This window comes from Rhopilema esculentum, chromosome 6 (assembly GCF_057945365.1).
Source record: "Rhopilema esculentum isolate cy_ngs chromosome 6, ASM5794536v1, whole genome shotgun sequence".
Lineage (NCBI taxonomy): Eukaryota > Metazoa > Cnidaria > Scyphozoa > Rhizostomeae > Rhizostomatidae > Rhopilema > Rhopilema esculentum.
This window is the reverse complement of record NC_142820.1, coordinates 5,742,154-5,760,511: the sequence shown is the minus strand read 5'-3', so window position 1 is coordinate 5,760,511 and position 18,358 is coordinate 5,742,154. Positions and strand designations below refer to the sequence as shown.

The following is an 18,358-nucleotide window of genomic DNA, read 5'->3' as shown; positions in this document are numbered from 1 at the left end:
GACCTGATCACATTTGATTCTACAACATTAATGTCTCTGGTAGTGTACCTGCTATTAAATCTAAGGTAATGCCTCACTTCGCTTCAAGCATCAGGAAAAAATTAAAGGCCACATCATTAACGAAAAGAAGCTACGGACCTATGCGCCAATTAAAAACCACTTCTACGTTAGATTTGCAACTTGGTATTATTCCAGATTTTAAAACAAGAAGTATGCTTTGCAGATTAAGACTTAGTTCTCACAACTTGCATATTGAGACTGGCAGATATGGCAACAAGCCTACCCCCAAGGATAAAAGAATCTGCAAATATTGCGATTCGATCTCCATCCACGCTATTGAAGACGAATTTCATTTTGTAATGGTTTACCCCCTTAACTCTGAAGAAAGAAATAACCTGTTGGTGAAAATTGAAAAGAGGTATCCCTATATAAAAAATTTAGTCATGAAAACAAGTTTATTTAGATGATGAGTCAAGAAGAATTGATTCAAATTCTTGCGATAACAGTAAGGCGAGCATTCCAAATGCGTGAAAATTTAACAACTTTTGAAAAAATTGTGCTGATCAGTTTGCTGTTGTATATTTAAGCTGTTATAATTTTTGCAGCCATTTGTAGTAATATTTTAGATGTAGTAACTTTAATTAACCATTTAAAATTACGACGTTTTGTTTTGTTGTAGTAGATTTAGGGCCATTTCGGCCTATTCATCCATTATTATTATATATAAAAAAGGAATAGGAAAATACAGGGCAGAAGTTTGAGGCGTTGGAATTATATCGAAAGACAAATTAGAGAATAATTTTGGTTAATAAAAATTTCTAAATAATGGTCCTTGATCACGCAGATGCATTCGGTCCCAGGTCTGCAGTCTTGTACCCTGCAGTCTTATATGGAGTGAGTCTGGTACCCAGGGTAGCAGTCTTAGAACCAGTACTGATACAATAATACCATGTTTTGCCTTGATTTTGGCATTTTCCCTAAACAAGATCTATGCGACAAATTCTGTGATTTTACCAAATATTTATACATCACAATGCGGGCCCACAGGGGCCCAAACGGTACTTTCAAAGTGTTTCAAACGTGGAAGTAAAGTGGCTGCCTCGATTTAGTGCCTTCGCCACGTCCGTGTTTTGATTTCTAGGCGCGAAGTGATGTGGCGTGGCTGTTGGCTTTGCCGCATTATTAGTGGAAAGGACTCTGGTTGATGTTTTAGACATGGCTACATCTGGGAATCGCGATGAAGAAACTATTTGCCTTTTCGATGTTGATGGAACTTTAACTGCACCACGACAGGTTATAGAACTTCTTGTTTTCTTCCCTTTAAAACTTAATGTTTTGCAATTTTCAAAAGTTATGCACTTTGACGGTTTGTTTTCCTTTCACAATGACTTTTTTGCAAACTACAAGAAGCTTGCAGCAACAAACATATCTGTCTACAGACTGCTTTTACTCCAACAAAAGTTGTCGACAAAAGATGGCAAAAAATTAAGAAGCCTTAATATTGATTCCCACAAAACTTAAAAACTACACAAAAATAATTTTCTTGAAATTATTCTTTTAGATGACAAGTTACCTTTTTCGGGCTCATCTGAATTTTATAAGCAAAAATAACCCCCTGTGACGGATGGGGTGTTCTGTTTTATGATATATGTTTTGTGATGTTATTTAAATTCGCTTGTAGAATATTCTGTTCTGTTCAAGTTTATATTGGAGGAGCCTTGCATTTTTGTGTGTTATTTTGATATACTTTTATTTTTAAAATCAAACTAATAAAACTAAAATATAATCCTGATCTTAGTTCTTTATAAAAGAATGCTTGCAACTAAACAATAAAATAACTCTCAGGGAAAGTGCCTATTGTTTGCTGTTTTCATGTCATTATTCAAGTATAAGTATTTATCATTTAAATATTAGGATTATTGTCATTTATTGTCATCATTGAATATTTTCAAGTCACATGCAAATGCATTTAGATCGTAGCATCATGATTTGAATGTATCATCAGAATAAAATGTTGAATATCTTATCTTTTAATACTTTAAAACTATTTGGTTCTTGGTTAAAGTTAACTCAAAGCTCCGATTTTGAACAGGTTATAACAGATGAAATGAAAAACTTTTTGGAAGAATTACAGAAAAAAGTTGTCATTGCAGTTGTTGGTGGTTCTGATCTTTGCAAAATAAAGGAACAAATGGGTGGAGATGCCTGTAAGAATCAAACTTTTTGCAATTTTGGTATCCTGTAATGTTGATTTTGATTATTTTTAAAATGTTAGCTTATGTACAGAACATAGGTTAGGTTCTTTATGTGCTCTTAGATTCCAAACCAGTTATTTTGTGGACAGGGTTGGAAAATGCCAAGAAATTTTTGACACAAATTCATTGCAGGAAATAGTTGCTGTTTGCCAGGAAATTTTTAGCGTGAAATCTCCATTTCTTGATTTTAATATGAACATTAAATTCATGTTACACTTTTTCTACAGAACACTGTTATAAACACATACTGAATCATTTTTGTTCTGCACTACTAACACAAACAATCATCTGGTAAAATATCAGCATTTGTTATAACAAATTACTGGGCATGATTTTCAGCTATTAATTTAATTCAAGCAAGCTAAAACAAAGTTCATTTCTTTTTTACATCAGCCATTCTATAATATGTAAAAGACTTAAAGACAGCCAATCTTGTTACATCATTTACTTTGAAGGTGAACATGCCCCAAACCCTGTGTGGATGTGTCCATTATTATAATATTTGTACTTTTCTACTGGCATTTGCATACATTTTTCGTTGCTTGCTTTATAGAATGTAAGCGTTTTGGTCTAATATCTTTGCCTCTAGCACCAACCCTGATTTAAAACAGTAATTTTAACCATTGAAAAATAAAATAGTATTCTTACATGTTGTATGAAGTACTAGCTTTGATGATACTAAAAGCAGCAAACAGAAACCCAGAGCAAGATGTAGGATACATCAATATTTATAATAAAGTATCTAGTTTGCCAATACTGATATGAAATTTTATAAAAGTAATTATAGATTTAAAGATCTACTAACTTTAAACTTGAAAACAAACTATTGTGCTTGGTCACGTTCTTCTGCATCATCTAATACAGTATAAACGAATATATTGCAGTCCCAATAGCTATTATCAGAAATCGAGGACCAGCAATGAGTTATTTTTTAGTATGGCAGTTTATTTTCGTTTAAACAAATCAAGCAACTGAAAATATCACTTTCAGTGGCTGGAAACTTTGCAGAAGCTTCGCAGGAAATTTTGAATTGTTTATTTTACTGCCAGCAAGAAGAATCTTTCTTCAAGGCCTGTTTGTGGACTAAATTTCCTCTATTTGAATCTATTGTCACCCACTTCCCTAGTTTGCAATTTCTGCCAAGCTATCAATCTCCAGTAAATTGGGACAAATAAAAAATAGAATCCCTCAAATATAAGTCATTGGAAAAGTAAATCAACTTAATTGAACATAATGGAATAGGATGCTTTTCAGTATATAAAGATTTGAGATATTCAAGCAATGATGAGAAGAGGAAGTTCTGCTAATTCCATTATTTTTATGCCTGGCTGTTAATGATTTTATTTTAAATAAGCAAATCTACCCATAAAGGTAGTTAAGTGTTTGACCACAGTAAATTTATTATCACCCCCAATCTTTGAATATTAGGCAAAATATTCCCTGTCCCATGTAATTCTAACCCTGAATTGAAAATCTCCACCCTCTAACTATTTAACCCTCTACAATTATGGTTAAAAAGTATTAAAGGGTATCAATTAGGTCATTCAATTTTTTTTCATTTTTAGTTGTTAAAAGTTATGACTATGTATTTGCGGAAAATGGACTTGTTGCCTACAAAAATGGTAAACTTGTTGCAACACAGGTAAATTGAAAATCTTTTTGTATAAGAGGCCATCCTTTAGCTTGCTTTTAATGTGTCTGACAAGTAATATTTCTTTGACATTAATTTTTCATGTTCTGGTTAAGTTGGTTCAAGCTCAAGTTTCTTGAAATAATTTTTTTGATGAAATGTTTCAGTTTGCTTACATACTGGTTTGTTAAAATTTTGTTGTGACAGTATTTTTTTTTAATTCTAAGAGCATTTCAAACTACATTGGTGAGGAGAAACTACAGTCATTTATAAATTATTGCCTTGAGTACATGTCAAAACTCACTTTGCCTGTCAAAAGGTATGTGTGATGAAACTATTTTTCCATTGATCCTTGTTTCTGTAATCAAGTGAGTTTTATTGGAGATCCTTAACTTTTTTGTTTGTCGTGACATTGGTTGGTCTCTACATCCCAGTTATGAATGTGTCTAAACTATAAATATAATGCCAAAAAATTATTTGCAATTTTTTCCTCTTTACCCTCTAGATAACAGTAGGCATAATGCCTATGACCCACATCCACTTTTGCATGCCTATCCTTGTACATCAGCACTTGCTAATTGAATATTGGAAAATGAGTTAACACAAAGACACTTTTCTTTTGTTAGGGGAACATTCATAGAATTTCGAAATGGCCTGATAAATGTCTGTCCAGTAGGCAGAAGCTGTAGTCAGGAAGAGCGAATTCAGTTTAATGAATATGATCAGGTTTGTATGTTTATCAAAACAGCTAGTTAAAAACTTGAATCCTTTTAAAAATTAGAATGCTTTGAAAAATCACAGGAAATTAAGCACAGAAGTTTCTTAATTTTTCTGACTTTCCAGTACTCGTCTCTTATAGCCAGTCTCTTATACAAAAGTGAGTGTAGTTCTTCACATCTCGATTTTTTATCATAAAAGGTATGCCTTAATTTTTTTGGCCTCGACATTCTTAACAATTTGTGGTTCTGTGCCTAAGATTATAACACTTTAACATAAAAGCACAGTATTAACAGGACGAGATTGGTGTTGTTGGCTCTCTCTAAGCTGTTTCTACGACTTTCACAGAAAATTGAGTTTCATCTGATTAGTTATATTTAGGTGTTCAAGTGTTTTCTCTCAATTTCTATTTTAAGAGAGTGTAAGAAAATATTTTGTTTCCTCTGATAAATTGCGAACTGTTAATTTAAAGAAAAGCAGGTATGCAACAGAAAAAAAACAAAAAGATGTAACAAATACTAGAGCGCGACTACCCATATGGTACTCTGTATGAATGTATTTCCTACCCTGATCACATGTGCGATTAAACCACGCGAGGTTAGAATGCTTTTCTTGCAATCCTTTGGTTCAATCGAATACTTCATTTCTTTGGGGATTGAAGTTCCAGATCTTGCTCACTGATATATATTGAGTGTTGAGTCGATTGATGATATTTTGGCTCTGTGAATATGAATTAAGAATGTTGAAAGTTGTCGATACTATCATTTATTTAGAAAAATACCTCCCTGGAAAGGTGGATTTAGGCCTTTGTTTTGTATATTAATGTTGAAATATATCAAAGATTTGATATAATCATTGGATATAATTGCACGAATAAATTCCAAGCCTACCATAAACGAAAGCTTAATTTTTCGAACGAATATGTTTACCTTTTTTTTCAAGATCCACAAAATAAGAGAAACATTTGTTGAAGATCTTCGTCAGAAGTTTGCAGACTACGGGCTTCAGTTTTCTATTGGTGGTCAAATAAGCTTTGATGTTTTTCCTATTGGATGGGATAAGACATTTTGTTTGAACCACGTTGATCTAAATAAATTAAAGAACCTTCATTTCTTTGGAGACAAGACGTATAAGGTATGTTAAATTCCTCTTTTTATGTAAACGTTCAACGCGTTTGGTGTTTAGAGCAAAAAGTGATATTGTATGTTGCATCCTTGCGTTTCATGATTAATGCGTTTATCAAGCATACAGTTGCTATACAGCAGAACTTTATGATAAATCTGTAAACATCAATTTGCAGAACCCTTCAACTCTGAATTCTCCTCTCAGGTTCTATATATTGCTTAGCACACAAAAATTTCAAACCATCGACACTTTCGAGTTTTGCTGTATTCATAGGCGAAAAACATTGTTTTTATTTAATACTAATTGTTTTGTGTTTCTTCTCCATAATGTCGTATTGCCTTTGTTTGATATCCATGTGAATAAATCACCTTGTTCTTGTTATCTATGTCGGGGATGGCTTCAGGAATTTACTGACAGGGATCAGCCTAGCCTGGTAAAATTTTACACCCAAATGTGTATACTCTCTGGTTTTTAAGATCCCAGATAGTTTTCGGATGAAGTCAAGACGAAAATCGGAACCACAAAAGCGTATATGTGTATCATATGGAGAACAGAGAAACCTTGAAGCAGCATTGAGGCATGCCATCAAACGCAAAGGATGCTTTTTATGCAAGGTCTGTCTAGAGCGAATTTAGGGCCCCGGGTAAAGGTTGGGGTAGATACTAAATATGTTTTATTCTACACGGGTAGAAAATTTCACGGGCACCGTTGTGGCAGGACTCGGGCCTTGAGATTCCACCCCCAGCTAACCCCCTATCGACGCCTCTGTTGCATGCAAGATGCACTCCCTTTTTAGTTATAAATCTTAATCATTCACAAAAGCTGTTTGATATATTAACATGTAATACACTTCAAATGCTATATTTAGTTTCAACATTTATGGTATTGACTTTCCCATCCAGGGTGGAAACGACTACGAGATATTTGTTGATGATCGAACAATTGGGCACACAGTCACTGGCCCAGATGATACGATGAAGCAATTAAGAGAACTTTTTTTCTAGATTTGTAATCTTTTAGCTTAGTCTTGAAATTTGTATATATGATTTTAATTAAAAAATCATTTTGCTGAATGGTTCTTAAAGAACAACAGATTCCATCAACCTAAGAAGTATGAAAATGTCACTCCATCCCTGACATGTTGCAATTGTATGAATCGCATAGGAGTGAAGGAAGCCTCAATATATCCAGAATATGAAACCAGTTTAAATTAGACTTTAAGGTATTTAGGCATTGAAATATTTAGGCATTTAAGTATTCAAAAATAGTCATTTGAAGATCTAAGAAGATTTGCGCTAGTCAGTTTTCATTGATGCTTGCTACACTGCCATCACCCTCCGATTGCTCACGGTTACATTGCCAAGTTCATCTTAAATGATCTATTTTCCCAAACATGCAAACCATTTAAATACTTTCCGGGAAAGAACTTTCGCGGTTAGAAAATGTCTTGTTTTTCGTGTTTTTGGCCGATATTTTCTACGAAATTTCCTGAATGGGTAAAATTGCGAAAGTGTATTCCTGCGAAATGTTTAAAAGATACTACATTCGCGAAGGTTTATGCCCGCGAAATTTCTTAAAATATAAAATTTGCCAAATATTATTCCTGTGAATTATCTGCATATGAAAATCGCAAATCTAATTTCCACTTAAAGTTAAAAGACTTGTCCTGTATGTCTTCTGCGAGATAATTTACATTATTCAATCAATCATTACAATGTTATCGAGAGGCTGTTCTTTCCCTTCAATCTTGATTTCTTTACACTGATTCGTATGTTCAAATATCCCTGTTTTTGCCAATGACTTTGGACTTTTTTGAAGAGGCTGGGTTATCTTTACATTTCTTTGCGGGAGAAACTGGTGTACACGACTATTTTGTAAACTGTGTCAAAGACCACCTCATCCTTTGGCTCTACATCTGACATCTGACTTTGTAATTGGTTCCAAATAACTTTCCACGAAAGAATGATTTTGTATTGTTGTCTCCGTTTTCACAACAACGAAACAAGCATTTTCTAGCTCTCCTTGTGCCAAAGGAGATCGACGAGAATGAACAGTGGAAATACCGTATTTCCTCTAATGATCGCCGCATCCAAAAGTTGGACTTTGTAATCAACGCCGCGGCGTTCTTTAGAGGAATACGGTACATAGTTGCTCCTCGATCCAATTGGAATTCAATTTAACCTTGTTCAACGTCAACTCTTTTAAACTATGCCACAACAAGCATCTGTATTGAAGATTCGCAGATGTTACAAATTTGACAAAAAATCAGTTCTCAAAAGTTCAGTCACACTGTTTAATTTTCAGAAAACGCGAAGGTCTATTCTCGAGAAATTTCCCATTTTGAGCGATTCGCGAAAGTTTATTCTTAAAATTTCACGTTTATCTCAGCTCGCGAAAATTATTTCCCGCGAAAGCGTCTTTCTTTGAAATACGCCCCGATAGTCGTCATCCCCAGCTTACAGCTACAACCTAGTTTCTTCTAAACGGAATAGACTGTGCCCTCGTTATTCGTCTTCTTATCCTTCGGAACGCTAATGTTCTTTAGATACATGATACACGAATTTAGCAGCCCCCCGTTTGTCTCCTATGTCTTCCTACGTTCTAAGTTATAGCCCTTTTTTCTCCCTCTCATGATACCGTGATACCCTTAAAGTTGCTGATGATACTGCCTCCTGACCAGCCACATTTTACAGCCACATCGTTCTCTCATAGATGAGGCACGCTAGATCATCGTTTCCTGGCTTGCTTTTAATTTTGAGCAATAAACGTATAATGAAATATTGAATAATTTTGTATAGATTACTATTGTCTACATTTGTCTTTGCCCACGTGAAAGGTTGTTGTATAAAGAAATATTAACAATTTGACAATAGAATGGATGAACAAATTAACTACCAAAATGAATTAGATTGTTAAAAGCATGACGTTTCAAGCATCAACATGTTGTGTTTTTGACAAACTATTTTATTTTGGTACCTAATTTATTCGCTCATCATATTGTCGTTATTTGGAGAAGGTACCACGCGCAACTTACATATTTTATTAACAAATTGGTCAAATAAGTTTTCCTGTCTTTGAAAGATTTATCGCAGTTCACTGTGGAATTTTCCGAAATTTGTTGTGAAATCTATAATGCATTTTTCTGTTTTAAGGTTTTTTTTCGGCTTAAGCCTACTTGTTTCCAAGAATAGTTTTAATCAAATTTATCCAGACACACAACCCAAAGACAGGGATATCAGTACCTTTACATCTCCGAATAGCTAGAATAGAACACCACATCATTGTGGAAATCTGTTTTAATTAATTCAGTGTTACGAAAAGGCGATTGATAGTTAACGTACTGAAAATTTCAATTTAAGTACAGGGCCCGCGCCACTGGGGCGGCCGGGGTGGCCATGTCCCCCTACTTTTTTGCGAAGCAAGTAGTTTCAAAACTGCAATAAAAGGGGTAAGAAGCCTTGTCCCCTACATTTTTAGCCTTGGCCCCCCACTTTAAAATTTGTGGCGTGGGCCCTGAAGTGCTTAACTTTATGCAGATCAACGAACATTGAGACTGGCATATGATCAGCCCGATGCTTAAAATTTCAATCTGACCTGTTTTAGCTTGCATTGCATTTCTATAGTTAACAAACTCTTGACTGTATTTTGCATGATTTTTTTAAAGAGACTTTGTTTTTGCTTCGCGACTGTCGTGTTGTTCTAAGTCATCGTTTTCTCAAGTCGTCAAAATTTCCACGTCCTATGACGCATGCGCACAATCAAACTGTTTTGAACAGCAACAACAAACTTGCATGAAAGTTTGGAAAGCGATGTCAAGAAAACAAGGATTAGAAAAGTAGAAATCGGTGTTCCGGTATACAAACTACTGGCTTGGAATTAGCAACACAGTCTTTTTTGCTTGAATTTAATACTTTAATGCTGGCTAAAAGCATTAGCTCAAATTTGCGCATGTAGCAAGCATTTGTTTCCTGTCACATTGCATAGCAAGCTTCTTTTTAAAACTGAGGCAGAGCAGGCAGAAGGAAATGAGCAAGGACTGGTACTAAAAGTGCGAACAGAAGCCGGGACTTCTTTGCTGAATTTTTATGAATTATCCTGGCTAATTTTTGTTGAACTCTGAAGGTAACATTATGTCTCGATGATGGGTCAAGTTCAGAGCAGGGGGCATCGTAAACATATTGATCAGCTCCCAAATGATTTTCCTGATCTGCGAGAGCTGCCTCCTGAGGTTGCTATTGCAATACTTGCCAAGTTAAATGCAACAGACCTTTGTCTTGCTGCCTGTGTATGGGAAGACCTGGCAGAGGACGACATATTGTGGAAAAGGTAAGAAATGCTTCTCATGGCATTGATATCTTTATTCTACGTCATTCATATTCATATGCCAGAGCTGCAGAGCATAAAGACATTTCAAATTAAATTAACCATTTCTTTTGTTCAATAGGGAAGAATCTTGCTTCTAGCATTACCCCTGTTACCCACTTCTATCAGGTGACTATCAAGTTTACATAGCCAAATCAGAGTTTCATTTCAATCCTTTTTATATGCAAATTATTTTGAGATTTATTTGCCAAGATCAAGACAGCAAAGAGCTTTGGGATTGACTACATATCTAGCTACTTGCTCTGCCATTTGTTGAAGAACTGGTTTTTAACTAGCTGTGCAAGACAACTGTTTTGGACTGGAAAGAGCATATTCAGGCTGTTTCTACAGAAGTCTCCAGAGCTATTGATTTTTGAAATATGAAAGTTCTTTCTACCAAGAAGAATTTTGAAAACCCTTTGCAAAAGTATTTCGAGCCCCATTTTTGATATTGCTGCTCTGTTTTGGGTTGCTGTGGCTCAGTGAAAATTAACTAGTTTTCGAGTCCTACATTTTAGGGGTTATACACTCGATGGAGTTCATTTTCCCTAAAACAAAGGAAAATCAACCTTATCAAAACATTAACTCACAGGGCACTTTTGATTTGCTCCAAATCAAAACTAGACTTGGAACTTGACCAACTGAAAACAATCTTTCTGGAGAACAGCTATCCAGAGGATGTCATTATTATTTACATTAAGGAAAAACTTCCAGGTTTTTCAGCTGAATTAAAATTTTGCCCTCAAAAATGCCCAGTTTATCTAATTACTACCACAGATTGGTAACATTTCCTTGTGATTTGAAAGACAGATCAAACAGACAGAAAAATGTTTCTTTGCTGTTAATTTGCCTATTGTTTACAAAACCCAAAAGGCCCTTTCATTCACCCAAAAGCGTTTCATTATCTATGAGTTTATGTACAAGTGTTAATCTGGCTACATAGGACACACAACCCAAAGATTGGAGGATAGAATAAAACAGCATGTCCCTTCTAGTATTAGAAATAAAGCTCACCTCCAAAGAGAACAGCTATCGGGCAGCATTTACTGAAAATCTAGATTGTGCAAAAAACTATAGTGGCGACATGTTTTGAATGATTGGTAGAGCCAGATTGTTGTTCCATCTAGCAGTTTTTGAATCTATCTACATAAGCATGAAAAACCGCTATTGTGTAGACAGAAGAAGTTCGTTATCATCTTAGGGCTCCATTGGTAATATTTTCAATTATAGGCAAGCGGCACTGATTGGGCAACCTCAACAGTCATGTGCTTGTGTTTCTGATTGGCCTATTTTGATCCTAAACTAGGTATATATATTTGCTGGCATTTTATACTCTGAAGAGTGTCAGACAAAAAGCTTAATTATGACTCAAAACATTTGTTATTTTCAAAACCAATTATTGTATTCAACATTTTTTGACATAACAGTTTAAGATCTGTCAAAGTTTATTATTTCAAATTTATCTTTCAGACTGTGTTATGAAAAGTGGGGATATGTCACAGCTTACAGAAAACTCTCAATTAGAAGTTCCATCAAGGTAATCAAAAAAATTTTCAGTGAGAATTAAACGTAAAGTCATTTGTTTAACATATTTTTTAGGATATCATGCCTAAGCGTTAACATTTTAAGTATTTTCTGTAGTGCTTGGGCCAATGGAATTTGAAAAATCCCGAGGCTGACATGGAAAAGTAATGAAAATATAACCTGCCTTTATCTTGTTAGAAATATTACCTGCCTTTTGTTAAAGGTACCAAAATATGTTGCAAAACAATTCACCTTGATGAAATACTGTGAACTGAAAATAGTGGTTTTCTAGGGTAGGCCATCAAATATCTGAATGTCAGATATCTTTATTTCATTTAATGTTTCTTTTCAAATGCTCTTTTTTCAGGTAATGACCTTCAAGCAGTTGTTTCTTCTACTTGATGAGGCAACACTTCACTTTTCTTATGAGCCACACCAGGTAAGAATTTTTCAGCCTTGTGATCAACTTTCTGTGGTCAAAAAAGGATTTGTAAAAATGGAACAAAGAGCAATGTAGTAAATCGAGTTGAAAACTCATCTTTATAAAGTAATATCACATTAACATCCTGTCAACTATGAATCCTATAATTTATTCCCTGTTTCAGTTTAAGGTTTATTAAATCTATCTCCCTTTTTGATTGTAATAGTATTCCATACAAGAATAAAATGTTAATTTGACAGATGTTTCAGTGGGTTGGCGTGTTAGCCCTCAAGCCTGCAGTCAGACGCTCCAGACATGGTCAAAGCAGCAGTTTATAACATGTGTGCAAGCCTTTCTATCTTTGACATCATCAGGCACTCTTCATTTTCTAAAATTTTCTTTAAAATCCAAAGAATGGAATTAGATTGATTAGATCAAAAGAAGGGGGCAGACTAAAACAGCAATTTTTGAATATATTCCTATAGCAAAAGTGTGCAAAAGTACCAACAATGTTTAAAAATTCCAGCTGCTTGTCTTTTGTTAATAAAACAAATTGATGGAAGTTTGTCACAAGCTTTCCAAAATGCTATTCAGTGTGCCAAGGGCCTAATAGAGAAGTAAAACAAAGTTGGAAATCATTGGTCAAAAAAATCATGTTATAAATTATTATTGGCAAAATTTTCTTGAAAAATGGTGTTAAATAAAGGAATCACGCTTGAACTGAGTCAATTTTGTTTGATGCAAGGTCTGTGCAAGAGACAAGGATGCTTTTTTGACAAACCCCAACTGTAAAAGATCAGTAAAGAGAAAGCTTATGTGTTATCAAACAATAGTTAAGCAATATGAAAAAGGCATACATAGAAAGAAAAGCAAATCAGGGAGACAACAGATGATACGAGACTGTGCTGAAATGAATCCATTTCCCAAGAATTCCTGCATTAAAAGTGTACACAAAATCAAAGGAAAGTGATTCTATCATTGATTCATCTGATTAAAGCAAGGTTTGGAGATTATCACAGTGAAGTATATGAAAGAATGCGACAGTTCTACCATCAGTTTTAGACCAGCGAAAATGACTTTGAATGTGAAGATGATGAGGAGATGTTCTGTATGTCACCAAGCATTTTGCTTTATAGTAAAGAAAGAGGTGTCGGTCTACTGATAACCGCGAATAAAACAGCAAAAGAGGGAAGAAACATAATTGAAAGAGTTGGTCCTAAACCAAGATGTGGGGCTTCCTTGTTATTTGTCCTGCAATGCAAGTTAGTAAATAGCAAAGTATCATGGTGCGCAATGATTCTCTGCGAATCTTGATGCGCCTGTGACATTATTCGAGAGAATCATGCAACCAGCCTCTCATATGGCAAGACAATCTAATTTTTGACATATCTTTTAGTTCAGTATGACACGAATAAATGGTGCTTGAAATGATCATTTTTTCATACATTTATGACATATGAAAATATGATTTTTGAACTTATGTGTTATCAAACAATAGTTAAGCAATATGAAAAATTAAGAGGACGCAAACACAAAGGGAATTTTTTTGGCAAACTCAATTTATTCCCCTTGACGCAACCACACAAACAATTTTGGCCCACCCTTATTTTTTTTTGTTAAATTCAATGCACACCTTCTGAAAATGAAACCTAGAATATCTACTCGTTAGAAACATGAAGGCAATGTGTTGAATTGAAAGTCAACTGTTTAATTTATCTTTTTTGAAGAACATCTCAAGAGTTGGTTTCATTATATTGTAGCTTTGAATGCACTTTTTGGCATCATTCTTTTTATCTTGTGCGCCCAAGACTACACAATTCGTGGAAGTGACTTAAGATAACAAGGAATAATCTAGGATGAATCAATCTGTTTATTACGTTTTTTAAGGCCAGCAGAGCCAAAGAAGGCTCCTTAGAGTTCAAATTTTTCTGAACCCCATAGCATGTCTGTGTACCGTTTTATTGCTGTGCCCTCCACACAAAAAGCTTGTGTAGTTAGATTTGGTACATGTACAATTTTAAGTAGCTAAAGAAAAAGTTTAGGACAAAAAAGCTAAATATTTCATTACGTGTCCTCAAATCCTCCTCCAAGTGACCAATACAGTTTGTAAGAAAAGGAATGAGGGGTTAAACACTTTTGCAAGTTTTTATCTGCTTCGTTTGGTTTCGAAGAGTCCATTTGTACGCGAGTCGGTCCAACTTTCGTGACACCACACCCCCCCTCCCTAAAAAGTGATCTACTTTTCTTAAACTGCTCATCATCTTTATCCAATTCCTCATTCCGTCTGACGAGCAATTTTCACCTTTCCGCTGTCCAACCCATCCTTAAACTACTGACATTCAAAGCTGTACACAAATTATTTTTGAATGCTTCACTCTAGATATGGATACGTTGGGTACAAGCTCAGTAAAAATTCTTTGCAATGTTACAAAAAAGAAAGTTAACTATCATCAACGATTATCAACATGAAAAGCGAGCCCTTGAAATCTTTTCACAATCAGGAAGAAGAAGGTGGCCCACAACTGTAACGCGCAAAAAATGCGCAAACGAAAAACCAAGTTTCCATTTTAAAAGGAAGCACAAAATTTGAAAAAGGATTCCATGAATTTAGAAAGGAAATATCAAGTTTCAAACTCAAGCTCACAATTAAAGAAAGCCACGGAAATTAAAGAAAACCACGGCAAAGCCATGACAAATTAAAGTTTTCACCTTCCCTAGAGCAGAGGGTAAAATGTTTTCCCTTCTTCTCTCACTAACTTCCCAGTCTGAATTAAGATAAGAACTTTTAAAGGTCTAATGTTTCTTACCGGCTCTGAGCCATATAATTTATTTTTATTTGTTGCTGTTTTGTACTCGGAGCATTGCGGTGTTCCTCATTTTCAACATTTTTCAAATTTATTAATGCTTTGATTTTTATTGCTTTTCTAGGCAATACAGTACCTTATTGATAATGAAGTTCTAGATGACAACCCTGTGGAAATAGCTCAAATGTTTAATAACACCAAGGAATTGTATTCAAATAGTATGCATACATTCTTGAATGAAAGGTACATTTTTCGATTTACTTTATTGATAGATTTATCATGTATGCGTAAAACTTCTTAGCCTTGTAGGTAAAACTGATTAATTTACAGAAACTGTTTTTCCTTTATGGTTTGAAATTTACGTCATTGACTAGATAGATACGTTATAAAGTTTTTCTCAATAACAGGCACGATGTTCTGGATGAGCTCGTTCACTTCCAAGACTACACTAATTTGTTTTTGTCAGATGCAATGAGGTGATTTTTTAAAATAAATCGATTTTAGCAATGTTTTATTAACTGTAAATCTAGATTTTTCAAATCTAGAATTTAATTCTAGATTTTTTGAATCTAGAGTTTAATTCTAGGTTTTTTAAAACTAGAATTTAATGGTTTACCTTCCAGGGCTCCCTGCAACAAATAAGCAATCTTCTCTCTCTCGTATAGGCCTTGATGTAGAGTTAGTAGATTTTCTAGTAAATAAATCCATATATTTACCATATATTGTTATCCATCATATACGGATAAAAAAATTCGTTCCATTCTTGGACTTTATTTGTACGAAACTGAAATGCAAAGTAACTTCAATCGTTATTGAGCATATCTAAAATTATAAATTTGATTGCTATTTAGCCAATGGTATTTTTTCTTGTCTTGCCAACTGTAAAACATTTATCAAAAAGACTCTGTTTCCAACCTTCCCTCAACTCATTTGTGTAACGAGTTTCTTGCAATGTTTCCTTTGATTACAGGCAGTTTTTCAAGAAGATACCCCCACCTAAGCAGAGAGGTGAATATTTTGAAATGCTAATGGAAAAATTTTCTTCCTGGTACTTTGAATGCAATCAAAACTCCGGATTATCAAAAGGTAAAAATTTTCACATGGTACTGATAGAATGTGCATTTATCATTTATCATTAAGTGTTATAATTCTTGTGATGCTTGAGCAAGTAGTATCCTTCCAAAACTTAGCTGTAATACAAGATTTTTTATAAGATATTGAATCAGCACTAAGTACTCAAAGTTTCTTAGTTTGGCATCCAAATTTTGGCGTTTAAGTATTAAAAGTTCTTTATTAATTTCGTGGTTCGTGGTTTTTTATTAATTTTGAGACCTAAATTTCCTGATTGTTTGAAGATGAGCACTTTTAGAAGAATTTGGACACAGATAGCCACAAAATAACCATATGCAGGTCAAAATCCAATGTACGATATAAGCCAAATCAACAACGTCAAAACTTTTGGACAATTCATTTGAGAAAGAAAATTTCATATTTTCTTATTTTTTTTCTTCTTATGTTTCTTTAATTTTTGGCTATTGGTATAAACCAGTTTCTTATAAATAAAAAAACGCGTAGACCATATAAGGGAAGTTAAAGAACAAACCTGTAGTGGGGATCTCTATCCAATGTCAGACCTCCATACAATACTGAGATGACACTGGGCATGTAACAGTGATAATTATTTTGACATGTGACTGACTACAAAAGATAGAGGCCGCAATGATATCACCCATTCAAATTTTATTACCAGTTCTAGATTCAGTATTTTCTCGAACGGAAACTGCACTTTGCAAGGAAATAAAATTAGTATTAGACACCTTTAATTAGAGTCGCATTCACGTATGGGAAGTTAATTTATAATATAATATGTAAGGTGCTCGCTCTTCGCGGATGCAGTCCTCATGCCTGCCCATCCCTTCAGAACAGTCATGAGCAAATACCGGTTTGATATTTTGGCCCCCTGAATGACCGTTCAAGCAAATCTCAGCCGACAGCCAGAGGCTGCACATCCGGGAAACGGCCACGACACACTGTCAATTATGCAAATTTTTACCATGAAACAAAATTGGAATTTCCAATTAAACGTTTATTTACGATCCAGGGTAAATCAGGTTTGAGGCCTGCATTGTGCAAAAAGGGTATAAAAAAGACAAACGTAACTTGTATTTCATAGACACAATTTCATACCAATCAGTCATCATTCAAAATACTAAGGCGAAAATGTTCGAATGAGTACGAGTATAGTAACGTAATATTTGGATAGTAACGGCTACCTTTTAACCGGCTCTGTTTTTGTAAACTGCGATTTGATTTCGATAACGAACTTTGTAAAATTGTTTACTTGTTATCGTCGAATATTCACCAATGATACCGTGAGTGACAGATCAGGATAGAAGAAAAATCACTTCACCCCCGCACTGAATCAACTTGTAAATTTACGGTACGTTTTTGCTTTTTAGACGGCATATCAGTTTTAGCCTACTCTCTGCTGCTATTAAGCGTCGATTTATACAGCCCCCACGTAAAGAACAAGATGTCGAAGAGAGAATTCATTCGAAATAGCCGGCAGATTGTAGCGGATTTCAACAGAGAACAGCTCAGTGATCTATATGATGATGTCTATCTTAATGGACACATAGCTGGAATGCCAATGAAGATGAATATGAAGCTGAGGCAGCCATTTAGGCCGTATGGTGTTCTATTTGAGTTGAAGTCTTGGAATGTTCAGTCATGTTGCCAGTAACAATTTCTGCACTTTTTACTTAAAATCAGAGTCCAGAAAGATGTCCGTCTTTCGTTTGGATAATACCCTAAAGGGCCCAAGATTGTCCTTAGTCAAACAGTCAAAACTAGGTGGGGTTTGGTGTTGTAGCTTTTGTTTTCATAGGCCTTCTTTAAGGTTGTTGGCTGTGAGATCGCGATATTTTCTGGGCTCTGCTTTAAAGGCAACAATTGTGAGTTCATTCAAATTCATTAATAACGTCAGAATCAGACTATTACATGCACACTCGAGCAGAACAGGAACTGCTGATTCACTGCCTTTGATCAACAAGCAATGGCAAACAAAACAAAAACATTAAATGTCTCCCAGCTTAACTCTCCATCAAGAAAATCATCCTTATTCCTATCATGGTTTTCATTTAGTCATTTCATTTTGTCAGTGACAACGTGCATTCAAAAAAGTCCACAGACTCAAGCTCGTGTATTTTTTATGGTGGATATTTTTTCAATTGTATTATCCACTAAAGCCTAGCTAAATGGGCATCTGTGTCAAATCATTGAAACTTTTCGAAAGGCCATTTCGTCTGTCAATTTGATTGCTGAGCACGTTTAATTTTCCTATTGAATTTTCATCGAATGAGTAGCATGAAGTCATTTTATGTTTTGTATGAAATAAATTTTTGATGTGGTTGTTATCTAATTAAGATCTTCAGTCCTATTTCACTTTTTGTGTCTTGTTCTGTTTCATGCTTTACTTGCCTTACGCTTATTATTTAATTTTTTATTTTTCTTGGCTTTA

The 18,358-nt window shown here is 34.7% G+C and overlaps 2 protein-coding genes across 2 annotated transcripts; both read left to right on the top strand.

Annotated features, from left to right (window-relative positions):
- The first annotated feature begins 1,086 nt into the window (after window positions 1-1,086).
- Window positions 1,087-7,445, top strand: LOC135686071 (uncharacterized). Its single transcript, XM_065202222.2, has 7 exons — window positions 1,087-1,293; window positions 2,093-2,207; window positions 3,821-3,897; window positions 4,113-4,204; window positions 4,512-4,611; window positions 5,545-5,736; window positions 6,630-7,445. Exons 1-7 carry the CDS (start codon window positions 1,216-1,218, stop codon window positions 6,729-6,731), a joined length of 756 nt encoding a protein of 251 aa, XP_065058294.2. The 5' UTR covers window positions 1,087-1,215; the 3' UTR covers window positions 6,732-7,445.
- Window positions 7,446-9,508: 2,063 nt separating this feature from the next.
- On the top strand, window positions 9,509-18,271 carry LOC135686070 (F-box only protein 8). Its single transcript, XM_065202221.2, has 7 exons — window positions 9,509-10,053; window positions 11,560-11,626; window positions 11,981-12,052; window positions 14,963-15,081; window positions 15,246-15,314; window positions 15,809-15,924; window positions 17,298-18,271. The coding sequence occupies exons 1-7, from the start codon at window positions 9,866-9,868 to the stop codon at window positions 17,579-17,581; spliced, it is 915 nt and encodes a 304-aa protein (XP_065058293.1). The 5' UTR covers window positions 9,509-9,865; the 3' UTR covers window positions 17,582-18,271.
- Window positions 18,272-18,358: the final 87 nt, after the last annotated feature.

Coding starts and splice junctions, on each gene's coding strand:
- LOC135686071 (XM_065202222.2), top strand. CDS start 1,216: ATGGCTACATCTGGGAATCGCGATGAAGAAACTATTTGCCTTTTCGAT. Junction 1,294..2,092: donor CTTTAACTGCACCACGACAG/GTTATAGAACTT, acceptor GATTTTGAACAG/GTTATAACAGATGAAATGAA. Junction 2,208..3,820: donor ACAAATGGGTGGAGATGCCT/GTAAGAATCAAA, acceptor TTTCATTTTTAG/TTGTTAAAAGTTATGACTAT.
- LOC135686070 (XM_065202221.2), top strand. CDS start 9,866: ATGATGGGTCAAGTTCAGAGCAGGGGGCATCGTAAACATATTGATCAG. Junction 10,054..11,559: donor GACGACATATTGTGGAAAAG/GTAAGAAATGCT, acceptor TTTATCTTTCAG/ACTGTGTTATGAAAAGTGGG. Junction 15,315..15,808: donor TTTTTGTCAGATGCAATGAG/GTGATTTTTTAA, acceptor CTTTGATTACAG/GCAGTTTTTCAAGAAGATAC.